The following is a 12,909-nucleotide window of genomic DNA, read 5'->3' as shown; positions in this document are numbered from 1 at the left end:
GGAATTAATGGAGATCCTGGATCATGGAGGGGCCACAGGGCTAAACTGGGTGCACATGCCCGCCTGTCCTGGCCCAGGCCCAGTCTTCATGAACCCCACACACGTTTGCAGAGAAGTAAGCTCTGCTGATAACATGCCATCCCCATGGTTATTACTGGAGCATGATGGCAGGCTGGCCCCTCATGGAGCCACAAGAGACAAGGCAATTTTGGGGTTCTAACGCAAGGTGCACCAGCTAACAGCCCTCCTGACTTCCCAGTGGACCTTCCCAGGAATTTCCTAGAAAGGCAAGAGAGGGAAAGTGATGGTACAAACGCAGCCACTCTATTTTATTTACTTATTTATTTATTTTTGAGACAGAGTCTCGCTCTGTCCTTCAGGCTGGAGTGTAGTGGTACTATCTTGGCTCCCTGCAATCTCCACCTCCCAGGTTCAAGCAATCCTCCTGCCTCAGCCTCCAGAGTAGCTAGGATTACGGGCATGTGCCATAACACCTGGCTAATTTTTATATTTTTAGTAGATACGGGGTTTCACCATGTTGGCCAGGCTGGTCTCGAACTCCTGACTTCAAGTGATCCGCCTGCCTCAGCCTCCCAAAGTGCTGGGATTACAGGGGTGAGCCACTGTGTCCAGCCTAAATGCAGTCACTTTAAGCCCACTCTAATGTATAAAAGGCATAAGTCGTTTACAGGCTCTGGCACTCAGATGATTACCAACAAAAATTTGCTACTCCTTCTCAACAAACTGTAAGAATGGAGGAGAACTTCTGGTCTCATCCAACCCCACTTCCCTCTTCCTCTAGGGAGGGAACCCCAGAAGAGGTGAGACTCCACCCTTACCTATCAGACTGTGTGCTCCCTGGGGACAAGGAGGCTCTTACTCATTCTACATGCTGAGTACCTGTCACAGGCAGGGGGGAATAACTACCAGTGGAACAAATTAAGGAAGGGTTGCTGGGCTCTGGTGATAGATGAGTGGGACACATGATAGTTGTAATTCCTGCCCTCCTGGAGTCCACAGACTAGGAAGGACTCCCCACCAAGTGCTCATTTCATCCCCTCCCGGCCCTCAGTCCACCTGAGCTCATCCTCATCCTCCAAGGGACTAGATGGAGCAGCCCTGGGGACCAATGGGGCTCAGAGGCTGGAGACCTGAATGTGTCCTGGAGCTCAGCCTGAGGCCCAGCCCTCTGACTTCCTACAGGCTTCTCCTCCTCCCCTAATCATCTCTCCTTCCTATTACCTATTTCTCCACTTGTAGGAGAGATTTTACTGGCTACAGAGTCACCCCTTTAATTTCTCACAGCTGCAAGAGGCCCGAATACTACAAATGCTGGATTATCCCAAAGAAACAAAGGTGCCCATGCTCCCAGACTAGCCCAACAGCCAGGCCTACAGCTGGGAACTTTTCTCCCACTATCTGGGAACTTTTCTTCTTGGTGCAATTTGAAGTGCAGGATCATATCTAGAAGTATAGGAAAACTAAGGATCATTTTCAGAAAACAAACAAATAATCTGGACTTGCTAAGAGAGCAACATTACAAAGAGATACAAGATTGAAACTTTCACTGACTTCATGATAAAATACTTCCAGTCGACCCCTCTTACTAAACTACTCTCTCTAAATTTGGGAGCTGTGCCTCAGTTGTCTGTAGGGTGACCATGTGGCTATGGAAGTCCTAAGACTAGCTTAGGATGTTTCTCTACCCCCACAGCACCGTGCCTCAGATGTTGGCCAGCCACCTTCCACCTGCACTACATTTGTCATGTCCATGTTTGTTTTAATAATTTTTAAACATTTGCCTTTAAATTAGCCTCACTTTTAATCGTATACATGGCATATATATGTCCAATGAGCTCCAGTGCTCACTGAAGCATTTCCTTTGAGAGCCATGTCAGCACACAGAAAGTTTCAAACTTTGGAGCGTTTAGGGATACTCAACCTGTATATATATGTATGTATGTATATATGTGTGTGTATGAGATCATACATATCATATATATAGTTTCATTCTAGCAATAATAGCAATAAAGCCATGGTTTTGATATGGTTTATGTCCTGGTTTTATTCCTAATGCTTATTAACATACATACATAATTGAAAAGAAAAAACATTTCTCCATGACTGGGCCATCAAATGACTCCACCTTCAAGGCCATCTGCTGGGGCAGGCAAGTGCAACGTGTGACTGAGGGAGGAGGGGACAAGGCCCCCTAGAGGCTAGGGGCCTTACTTAAGGTCATATCACCACTGCAGGAGAACAGGAATGGAAACCAGTGCTTCCTGCTTCTTCATGGGCTGGGTATCCACAAATGGGGACAGTTGGAATCAGGCCACATTGGGCTTCTTCCTACAGCATACCCCAGCTTCCAAAAATCACCAACATACATGGGGTTTTGTTTTTCTTTCCCTCTTGGGGTCGCTATCCTTATTTATGCCACAGAAAATCAGCAGTTGCTTTTTGGGGACATAGTTGCTTTTGGGACACACACAAACACACACGCACGCTTCCTAGCCATCACTGATAGAGAATCAAAAAACATTACAGCTCACGGATTTGGTGATCTGGAGGTCATTAGACTTTTTGTTAAAGAGAACCTTCTCGTGAAAAATGAAAATAGCCCTTATTCCTATCATTCAACAAACATTCAAGGAATACCTACTGTGTACCAGGCATTGAGCTCATCAGGGACTAAGGATACAATGGTAGGAAAGGCAGATACAGACCTTGCTCCCAAGCTGCCATCTCAGCCAGTGGCCACCCTGTGGAAAATTGTCAAGGCCTACAATAATCTCTGACACAGAGTAGGCACTCGGAAAATATCTGTTCAACAATAAATGGACATTGAACAAATAAAGATCACACACAATTATATATATACACAAATATTTTACTGTAAATATATAGGATATGTAGGTGCTTTGGAAAATAAGTATTGGGTGCTGGGGGGTGGTGCATGGTTGAGCAGTCAGAAAAGACTTGCCTGAGAAAGTGATGTTTAAACTAAGTCCTAAAGGATGGGTGGTCCGGGCACGGTGGATCACACCTGTAATCCCAGCACTTTGGAAGGCCGAGGTGGGTGGATCACGAGCTCAGGAGTTCAAGACCAGCCTGGCCAACATGGCAAAACCCCACCTCTACTAAAAAAAAAAAAAAAACAAAAAAAAAACAAAAATTAGCCAGGTGTGGTGGCACACACCTGTAATCCCAGCTACTCAGGAGGCTGAGGAGAATTGCTTGAATCTGGGAGGTGGAGGTTGCAGTGAGCCGAGATCACACCATTGCACTCTAGCTTAGATGACAGAACAAGACCCCATCTCAAAAAAAACAAACAAACAAACAAAAAAAGAATGAGTGGATGGTTGCTCGGCCAAGGTGGGGAAGGCGGGTCTGGGGAAGAAAGAAGGAGTGTTTCCAGCAGAGAAACAGCATGTGTGAAGGCCCTCAGTTAGAAAGGCCATGTCTATTGGAGGCCCAGAGAGGAGGCCAATATCTGGAATGAGCTGCAAGAGGGGGAGAGTGGTAGGGAATGCAGCCAGGAGGCAGCTCACAGAGGACAGTGGGGACCCCACCATTTGGATCTTGTTCCAAAGACCACAGGGAATCCCAGGAGGGATTTAAGCAAAAGAGGTGCCCATCGAATTTACATCTCAAAAAGATCCCTCTGTTGCTGGGTGGCGAGTGGCCTAGATGGTCAAGGAGCCATTTCCGGATGACCAGTTAGGGGGCTGCTACAGTTTTCACGTGGGAGATGGTGGTGGCCCGGACTAGGCTGGTGGCAGCAGGGGTGGAGAGCAACAAGGACGGAGTCGGGGGTCAGGTGGAGTGGGGCCCATCAGCCCCTGCTCACACGCCCCTGAGGGTACTCCAGTGCACTGCCAGCAAACTTTTTCTAGAAAGAGCCAAGCAGTAAACACTTGAGATTTTGCAGGCCTGTAGGAAAGAGTCAACAGAGCAGGCCCAATGTTGCTCCAAAGTTGGGCCCATTTGTAGTGTTGGCTCTTGCCTGGTGTCTGGGAATTGGGCTTTTAGGATGCTCCCTGTGGTACTAAGTGACATGGTTGTTTTGTATGCCTGGAACACTGAATCCCATAAAGGCTGCCTGCTTAGACCATTTGTACAGCAATGTGATTTCTGGTAAACGCCTGTGTTTCCTCTGACAGTCTGGAAGTCAGAGGGTTGTGGCTGATCATGGAGGCAGGGAGTACCTGTGCAGTCAATAAAACACCTTCACTAAAAACCTGGACTCTGCATTGCAGGAAGACTTCTCTGGGCAGAAACCCTGCACGCATGCTGCCGCATTTCCTTGCTGGAGGAAGGAACACAGTCTGCATACCTGCTCCAGGCAGGAGGGAGGGAAAGTGAGAAACCTGTGTATGGATTCCTCCACATTCTGCCTGGTGACTGTCTTTGTCTTACTGATGATAGAAACAAACCACATCCATGAGTATAACTGCTTCTGTGTCCTGTGAATCCTTCTAAATTACCAAATATGTAGGTAATCTTGGGACCACCCCCCGACACAGAGGTCCACAGGGTTTCTGTCTCAACTACTCAACTCTACCTTTGAGTGCTAGCACAGCCATGGACAATAATATGTAAACAAATAACAGGCTGTGTTCCAATAAAACATTATTTATAAAAATGGACAGAGGGCTGGATGTGGCCTAGAGGCCAGAGTTTGCCAGCCTATGCTCATGGAAAAGCAGGGACTCTCCAAATCCATTTTGAAAACTCTTTCATGTCACCAGTGGAGAAACAGAGGTCCAGAAAGAGGGAAGGGAGAAGGAACTTGTCCACGGTCACTCAGGATCCATGGCAGAACCAGGAGAACCCAAGTCCCAACTCTCAGACCAATGTGCTCTCCACTACTTAATACTGGCTGGTGGCCAGGGCCTAAAAGGAAGGAGATGGTAGAAAATGGCCTGGCCTGACTCACTTCTGTGTTCGTTCTCTCTCTCTCTCTCTCTCTCTCTCTCTCTCTCTCTCTCTCTCTCTCTCTCTCTGTGTGTGTGTGTGCGTGTGTGTGTGTGTGTGTGTGTGCGTGCAGGGCTCTGAAGTTTTAGGTGCCACCTGGATTTTCCCAAACTTTTTTGATTATAAGAATCGCCTCTGAGGGTTCTTAGTAATACGGATGCCCAGGTGCCATCACAGACCCACTGCAACTGGATCTCCAGGAGTAGAGCCTGGAATCAGCATTTTTAACCAGTTCCGAGGTATTCGGATGATCAGCCAGATCTGGAAACTCTGGGTGACACTCAGTGGCTCTTGAATGACTACCAGGAAAAAAGAAGCCCATAAGCAGAGGAGAGAAGGGGAAATCTGTCTTGGATCAAGGCAGAATGCATGGCCATCATAAAAACAGACCAACCAGTGGTTTGTAGAATATGTTCTCCAAAACTGCTCCTTCAACTGAGCCTTTGCCATCAGAGATCAGGAACTGGCAAAGCCAACATTTGAAGCTAATTTCCTTCTTCCCAGGGATTCTGCCTGCAATTCAGAATGCCATGCAGGTGCCTAGTGGTATCCTCAGCCTCAAGGCCCTGCAAGGCATGGCAAACTGAGACAAAAATGAGCTCACCTCCCACTCCGCCCACCGTGATGAGGGGCTTCTGAGCTGCACTAACCATCCCCCCAACAAATGCTTCCCCCTCAAGCTCCCCTAACAGGAGGTGGCTGGAAGCCACAGATCGCAGACTTCAAATTTCCTGCAAGCCTCATTTCCTGTTTGGAAACTGTACTGATTCCATGTGTTCTGTGTTTTAATAGAAAAATTAGTGCCTGCTCGCCCGCTCAAATGTCTTTGATTAAGTTACTTCACACACTAGAATGACCTAGAGGCCTTTAAAAGATACTGACACCTGCAACCAGAGAGTTCATTTTAATTGGTCTGGGTTGTGCTCTGGGAATTCACGTTTTCAAAAGCTCCTCAAGAGCTTCTGACATGTGGTTGAGGTTGAGAACCACCGGGCTTGTGAGATGTTCTGGTTTTATCTGTTTAATATAGTCCAGGGCACACCACCATGTGCCCACTTAGAGAACCTTAGGCACAATTACTACTCACCACTCAGAACAACAAATGCCTTACCAAAGACAACTGATAGCTTAGCCAGTTTCTCCAACTCTTTTTTTTACTATGAGCTGCTCCCACAAAGAAAATCAATCACGAACAAAGACCCAGTTTCTCTCACCGAGAGGCACTACTGCAGAGATCTGTGATTTGGGGTAGAAATGTTTTTTTGTTGTTTTTTTAATTTTTAGTTAACTTCTAACTGAAATGTAGTATTTGTTTCAATTTTAGATGCAGGCAACAAACTGCAGTCCTGTTAGCAATAGAAATTCCAGATGTTTTCATATCATGGTATAGCTATCTTGAAACGTCACTTATGCTCACTGCTGCTTTAAAGTCACAGTAGTCGTCAGACTTGCTGCTGGATCTGGCTATGTAATGTCCTCATTTTAAAATGTACATCTATCCCCATGTCACAAATTGGTCTGTTTAAAATGTTTCAGTAACGGTATTTTAAAATATTTGATTTCCTACGTATTAAATGTATGCATTTAAAATTATTCTGGGAAAGAGTTCACAGGCTTTCCACTGTTCAACCAGCTGTTGAATCCCAGTGGCCAGTGGCAGGGGCTCTGCAGAAGGCTTCCCAGTGGTGGTGGTTGATGCTGCACATTGAGCAAGCGACTCTTACCTGCGGGTCGGAGAGCCGGGAGAGGTCAGGGTACAAGTAGAACTTGATGCCCTCTGAGGCCCCGGGCAACGTGACCCCTCGTATCAGGAGGATCAGCAGCATGATGTAGGGGAATGTTGCGGTCACGTATACAACCTGGGCACAAGAGGAGAGGAGAGAATCAAGAAGAGGGTGAGAGCAATGGGCTTACTTCACTCAGCACAGCGTCCTCTGGGTGCATCCGTGTTGTCGCATGTTGCACCAGGACCCTGTCTCCCAAGGCTGACTAGCATTCCCCCCTGTGTATAGACCACACTTGCTTGATCCATTCATCTGCACAAGTCAGTCACAGAAGGACAAATACTGCATGACTCCACTCATGTGAGGTACCTAAAAGAGTCAAATTCACAGAATCAAAGAGTGGGATGGCAGTTGTGGGGAACTGGGAGGGGTGAAATGGGGCATTACTAATGAAGAGGTGTAAAGTTTCAGTAGTGAGATGCATCAGCTCCAGAGACCTGCTGGACAGCATTGCCCCTACAGTCAACAACAATGCATTGGATACTTACAAATACGTTAAGAGAGCAGATCTCATGTTAAGTGTTCTTACCACAATAAATAAAATTAAAAAGGAAAAGGAAGCAGGGGTGATAGGAGTGGGCCACAGAGGGGGTAAAGGAAAGAAGGGCTTCCTGGTGCAGCAACAAGAAGTGACCCCTAACATGGTCTGTCCTCCTGCCTCATACCTCACCAAAGGCGAGGTCTTTCGGTGCTATCTACTGAGTGCCTGTGATGTGCTTGAGAGTGATGCTTGTTGAATTTTTTTGACCACAACACAGAAAGAAATATACATCACAATCCACCACACGTAGAGCTGAAAAGGAAGTTTCACAAAATAACACATGTGTGATACATGCTAATATTTTGTATCATATTCTTTTTTTTAATAAGCTGGTCATGATGTTCTAAATCCACTTCAGAATTCACTATTGGGTCAAAACTCATATTTTAAAAGCCACAGCTCTTACTGAAAGTTAAGTATTCATAGCTAAAGAGAGACTAGGATAGCACAGGATAGTATAGGCTAGACTAATGTACGATAGGATAGGATGGCATAGCATAGCATAGCATAGCATAGCATAGCATAGCATAGGATAGCATGGCATAGCATAACATAGGATAGCATAGCATAGGATAGCACAGCATAGGATAGCACAGCATAGGATAGTGCAGCATAGCATAGCATAGGACAACATAGAGTAGCACAGGATAACATAGCACAGGATAGGATAGCATAGCAGAGCAGAGCAGAGCATATTATAGGATAGCATAGCATGGCATAGGATAGCATAGGCTAGGCTAGGCTAGGATAGCATGGCATAGGATAGGATAGGATAGGATAGGATAGGATAGGATAGGATAGGATGGGATAGGATAGAACAGGATAAAATAATGAAGGTGAGAAGAGGGGAGGGAAAGGAAGAAAAGGGCAGAAGACTTTGGGGGCAGTAAAAACCTAGGGCCTGCCTGGAACCATTTGGGCTTAGTCTATTTGGAGGCAGGTGATTGGACCCAATGAACCCGAGAGACCCTTTTAGTAGTGGATTCTGGATAGGAATCAAGACAGTCAAAGACACAAACCTCCTCTGAGCTTCCTCGCACAAGAGCTGCCTAGAAGGAGGCATCAAGGCCCGCAGGGACTGTAGGAGTTCCTGTCCCAGGGGCTGCCTGTGGTGCCGGCCACACCCCTTAATTGAGGTCCCTGCAGGACTCAGTGTCCTGCCAGTTTTAACTTCTCTCTTTTGTCACATTCACTCCTCCAATCACTTGGTTCTGTCCTCTCAGTGGGGCCTGCCCTCTCCATCTGTTCAGATCAGCAACGTGTTGACATTTGGGGTCCAGGGACACTTGTGAGAATCTAAGGACCTTCCCTCCAAATGTGCTCAGATGCAGATATGCATGCAAGCTTTGGTTCAGAGACTCCCATTTCCCAGATATTAGAATCTATGCCCTGAGACTTCCAGCTTTCTAAGTCAGCCTCTCACTCCCGTTCAACCCAGGGTTTCTTTGACCAGTGCTTCAGTCCTCCACCCATTTGTTCATTCATATATTCCTTTACTCACTCAGCTCATCCACCTACTCACTTGCTCACCAAAACACTCTCATGCACCAAGCACTGAGCTAGGTCCTGGAAGGTAAAAATAAGACTGAATCACAGGAAGGAAATTTCTGCTTCAAGCAACTTCCAGTTGGTAGGAAAGAAAGACTTATAGACAGGAGGTCATGCCTTATGTCATCAGGGGAGCAAAAAGAATGGAAGAGCACAGAAAGAGTGAGTCCCTCACTGCAAGAGCAGTCCAGAAGGGCTTCTCCAAGGAGGTGTCAGCCCATAAAGGATGATGAGGAATTCAGGACTTGGAAAATGGGGATGGAAGGAAGAAGGCAACAAGACATCCCCACTCCATGCCCAGCCCTTTATACGTGGTAATAACAATGGCTGCATTTACTTAGCACTTCCACACACGAAGCATTCAACATGAATGAGTAGGCATGATTATCTTTTTACACATAACAAAGGTCAGAGAAGCTACTCATAACTTGCCCAGGATTGCCCAGTGAATGAATGGCAACCAGACATGGGGGTCACAGCAAGTCCTGCCTGACTCCAAGGTCACACATTCAACCACCAGGCTACCTATGTACACAACCTGCAACACTCATGACAGCCATGCAAACCCTGTGTTATTTTCACATTTTGATGTGACTACACTTGCTGGTTATGCTATGTGCAGTCTATATTGGGTGGACTAAACCAGTGGGGAGTCATTAAGAGGGTCACTTACAACCTGGCCAAATGTACCCTCACTGTGCCCAGGCACCATGTACAGAAGACTGCTCCTCAATTACTACAGTGACACGGTTTATTAGGTGGCTGAGGATAATTTTGAAGCAATTCCATTGTTTAGAGTTCTGAATCGATGCTCTCAGAAAAGTCAAGTCATTCAGTTTGTAAGTGACAAAGCAGAGATTTTAAACACAGTCCTCAAAAATGGGAAATTAGAACCAGCAAAGATTGGTGACAGTGGGTCCTGTGGACACACCCTGAAAGGCTGGATTATTTTATTCAGAAAATGTCTCTATTCTACAATGATGGCAACCTCCCCAGCCCACTCATGGCCCCTGCACCACCAATTTCTGCATCCCTGTTTCCAAATCAACCATCAGCTCAATTGACACGTCACATAATCGACACAATCTCTTGCTATCATATGTAATGTAATTCAGAAAAGGTGCAGGTCAAATATATTATAAAAGAGCAGAAATCAATATTAATATTAATAAAAATAAGAGGCCAGTAATCAATAAGGCTTGATGGTTTCTGCAGAGAGCTAAAAGTGCTATAAAATCTCCAGTTTCACTTAACTTTACATGCAGCATCTATGATAGATCTTTGGCATTTCACATACATTCTTGATTCATTTCCTTCAAAATTACCACCCCCTCCCGAAGCCAATCAGCTTAAGTCTGTAAAACATCAGGGTGAGGCTAAAAACCCATCGCTTTCATTTAGTAGTTTCCACTTTTGCCTGTATTGTGTGGTAGAAGATTAATCATCCAGAATGTCCAAGAGCTGACCTGTTCCAGATACATAATATTTGGAACTCAGCTATCTTAATTCCCAATGCCCACAAAATTTAAGGAAAATAACATTACCGTGTAAAACATAAGAACAACTCAAAAATCATAAAAATTTGTGCTTCACCTGTGGGAGTACTTCGATGTGACTACACTTGCTGGTTATGCTATGTCCAGTCTATATTGGGTGGACCGAACCAGTGGGGTGTCATTAAGAGGGTCACTTACAACCTGGCCAAATGTACCCTCACTGTGCCCAGGCACCATGTACAGAAGACTGCTCCTCAATTACTACAGTGACATGGTTTATTAGGTGGCTGAGGATAATTTTGAAGCAATTCCATCGTTTAGAGTTCTGAATCGATGCTCTGCTTCTACATTATATTCAGGAGAACTACATTCCCTCCACTGGTATCCACACCTTCATTTTTACACTTCTTTTATAAAACCACAAACCAAGGGAAATAAAACCAAGGGAAATAAAATATTCAAATCAATTGCCCAAAGATCACAGTGCAGACAAAGAGTTAGGCTGCCAAAATGAAACCACTGGCTGGCAGGCATTAGCACAGAAAAAATCATTCGTAAGCTGAGGTTTGAGAACCTCGAGTCAGGGTACAAAAGGTGGTTTAGGGGCATCATTATGTAAGGCACACAAGCGGAGAGTGGTATGAAGGTTGAAATTCAATGCTGAGGATAGCCTGTGTCTATAGTTCTTTTAAAGCCACTTTAAAAAGTGGCTCTTTAAAAGTTATTTCTAATCTGTTTCTACCCTTGGCCACACCAGACACTTGGACATCATCTGTCACTTTTCCTGAGAACAACTATGTATTGTCAAAACCACACAGATTCTTGTCATCCAGAGACTGCACATAAGTGACACACATACTGCTACTCTTCCCTCTTGTGCCTTGCCAGATACCACTAATAGATCACAGCATTCTTTGCAGCTAAGCTTGGATGCAGCCTCAGAGCCCTCTACACAGCACTCCAGGCAGCCCGCCGTAATCAGCTGGGATGAAACCCATCTATCTGCTACCCTTGGTCTAGTCCATGTTTCATTTATGCTTTTGCAGACTCTCCTGCAGGTCAACAGAATGGTAAGACCCAGGTCTTGTCCTTGAGGAAGGAATTTATGCACATGAGCATCTAGGAATGAAACTCCTGGGATCATGACACCATACAATGAGAGTCACACAAGAAAAGGAGGCTATGCAGACAGGTTGGGAAGGTGCTTCCAGTGTCTCTGGAAAGGGATCCAGCCTTCTCCTGTCTGTGAACATGGGCTGGAGCAGGGTTTCCAAAGATAAGCAGGAATGGGAGAGGCTGGGTCAGGCAGGGAAGATGTGGAACTAGCCAAGGATGTAGAAATAGGCAGAGGGCATTGTCTGCCCCCTCGTATATCCAGGAACCTCCAGGTTGTCACTCAGGTGTGCTCAGAGTTAGCTTCACCTCTCTTCTCAGCTTCCCCCACATTCAATCAGTGATCAAGTCTTGCCAACTAGATATCCAACTACATTCTGAAGTTACACCCCCTTTTCACCCCCACTGCTGGTGCCATTCATCACCTTTCTTCTTGGTCACTGACAGCCCATACTGTCCACACTGCAGCTGCAGTTACAAAAATAATAATCCTGTATGTGTCTTCCCTGTTCCTGAGTCTAACCTCAGCCTCGCATTCAAGGTTGTGGGATATGATGAAAGGGTTGGGTTTAGAGTTGGATAATGCTGGTTCAGTCTTGGCTCTGCCCGGGCTTGCCGTGTGACTTGGCCAGTCTCCACCCTTCCCCAGACTACCAGGTTCCCTGCTGTTGGGGAACGTGCCAGGCCTCTTAGGCCTCCTTGCATTTTCTCAGTCTCTCTTTGTCCACAGAGTCCATCCCCAGCTCCTTGGCCACCCAAGACGAGACGTTCGTCCTGTGTGTGTCTGAGTCCCCACAGGCAGAGGATTCCTCCAAGTCAGGGCCCTGACCTCCAGTTGAGAACTCATTGTCCTCTCTATCTTAAAGGTCTGGAAGCCAAGGCTCAGAGTGGTCCATTTAGAATGTCTGTCTCGCTATAGAAGTCACCCTCTTAGCCTCATAAACCATACTGTCTGCCCAGATGTTGCTGAGAGGATAAATTCTCCTGTCCTCCCTGAGCCCCATCCCACATTCATCACCCTTGTCATTCTGCATCCTCCCAGCACCTAAAATTGCTCTCCATCAGCATTTTTCTTGCCTTGTAAGTTTAAGATTTCTACAATATAAGGGTTTGGTCTTTTGTTTTCCCTGCTGTATCCTCAGCACCCAGAACAGTGTATAGCACATAAGGTGTGCTCAATACATATTTGTTGGACAGAGGAACAAAGAAGCAGGCTGAGATCTGGAACTCTGAGGTTACAATGCAGGTCATTAGGAACACTGCTTTGTGCTGCATCCATATGTGATGCTGGGTCCACATAAAACAGGATTCAGAAAATTGAATAGGATTTTCAGAGGCATGTTTATAAACAAGGACATCACAAAGGATTTGGCTTTAAAAGACAGACCAGGTCAGATACAGAGGGCAGGGCAGCTCAGATGCAAAGTGTCCCTTTCAAGATGTCTGAGGC

General features: G+C 45.9%; 1 protein-coding gene across 1 annotated transcript in view; it reads right to left on the bottom strand.

The window, feature by feature from the left end:
* Positions 1 to 12,909, bottom strand: part of LOC105477701 (solute carrier family 6 member 11) — a 124,611-nt gene that overhangs the window by 59,572 nt on the left and 52,130 nt on the right. Inside the window, exon 6 of the mRNA XM_011734352.2 lies at positions 6,702 to 6,836. Coding sequence (XP_011732654.1) covers positions 6,702 to 6,836 — 135 coding nt within the window. The remainder of the gene's footprint in view (positions 1 to 6,701; positions 6,837 to 12,909) is intronic.

The sequence above is a fragment of the Macaca nemestrina genome, chromosome 2 (assembly GCF_043159975.1).
Source record: "Macaca nemestrina isolate mMacNem1 chromosome 2, mMacNem.hap1, whole genome shotgun sequence".
In the NCBI taxonomy this organism is placed as follows: Eukaryota; Metazoa; Chordata; class Mammalia; order Primates; family Cercopithecidae; genus Macaca; species Macaca nemestrina.
The sequence above is the reverse complement of the archived record's forward strand: the minus strand, read 5'-3'. Positions and strand labels throughout refer to the sequence as shown.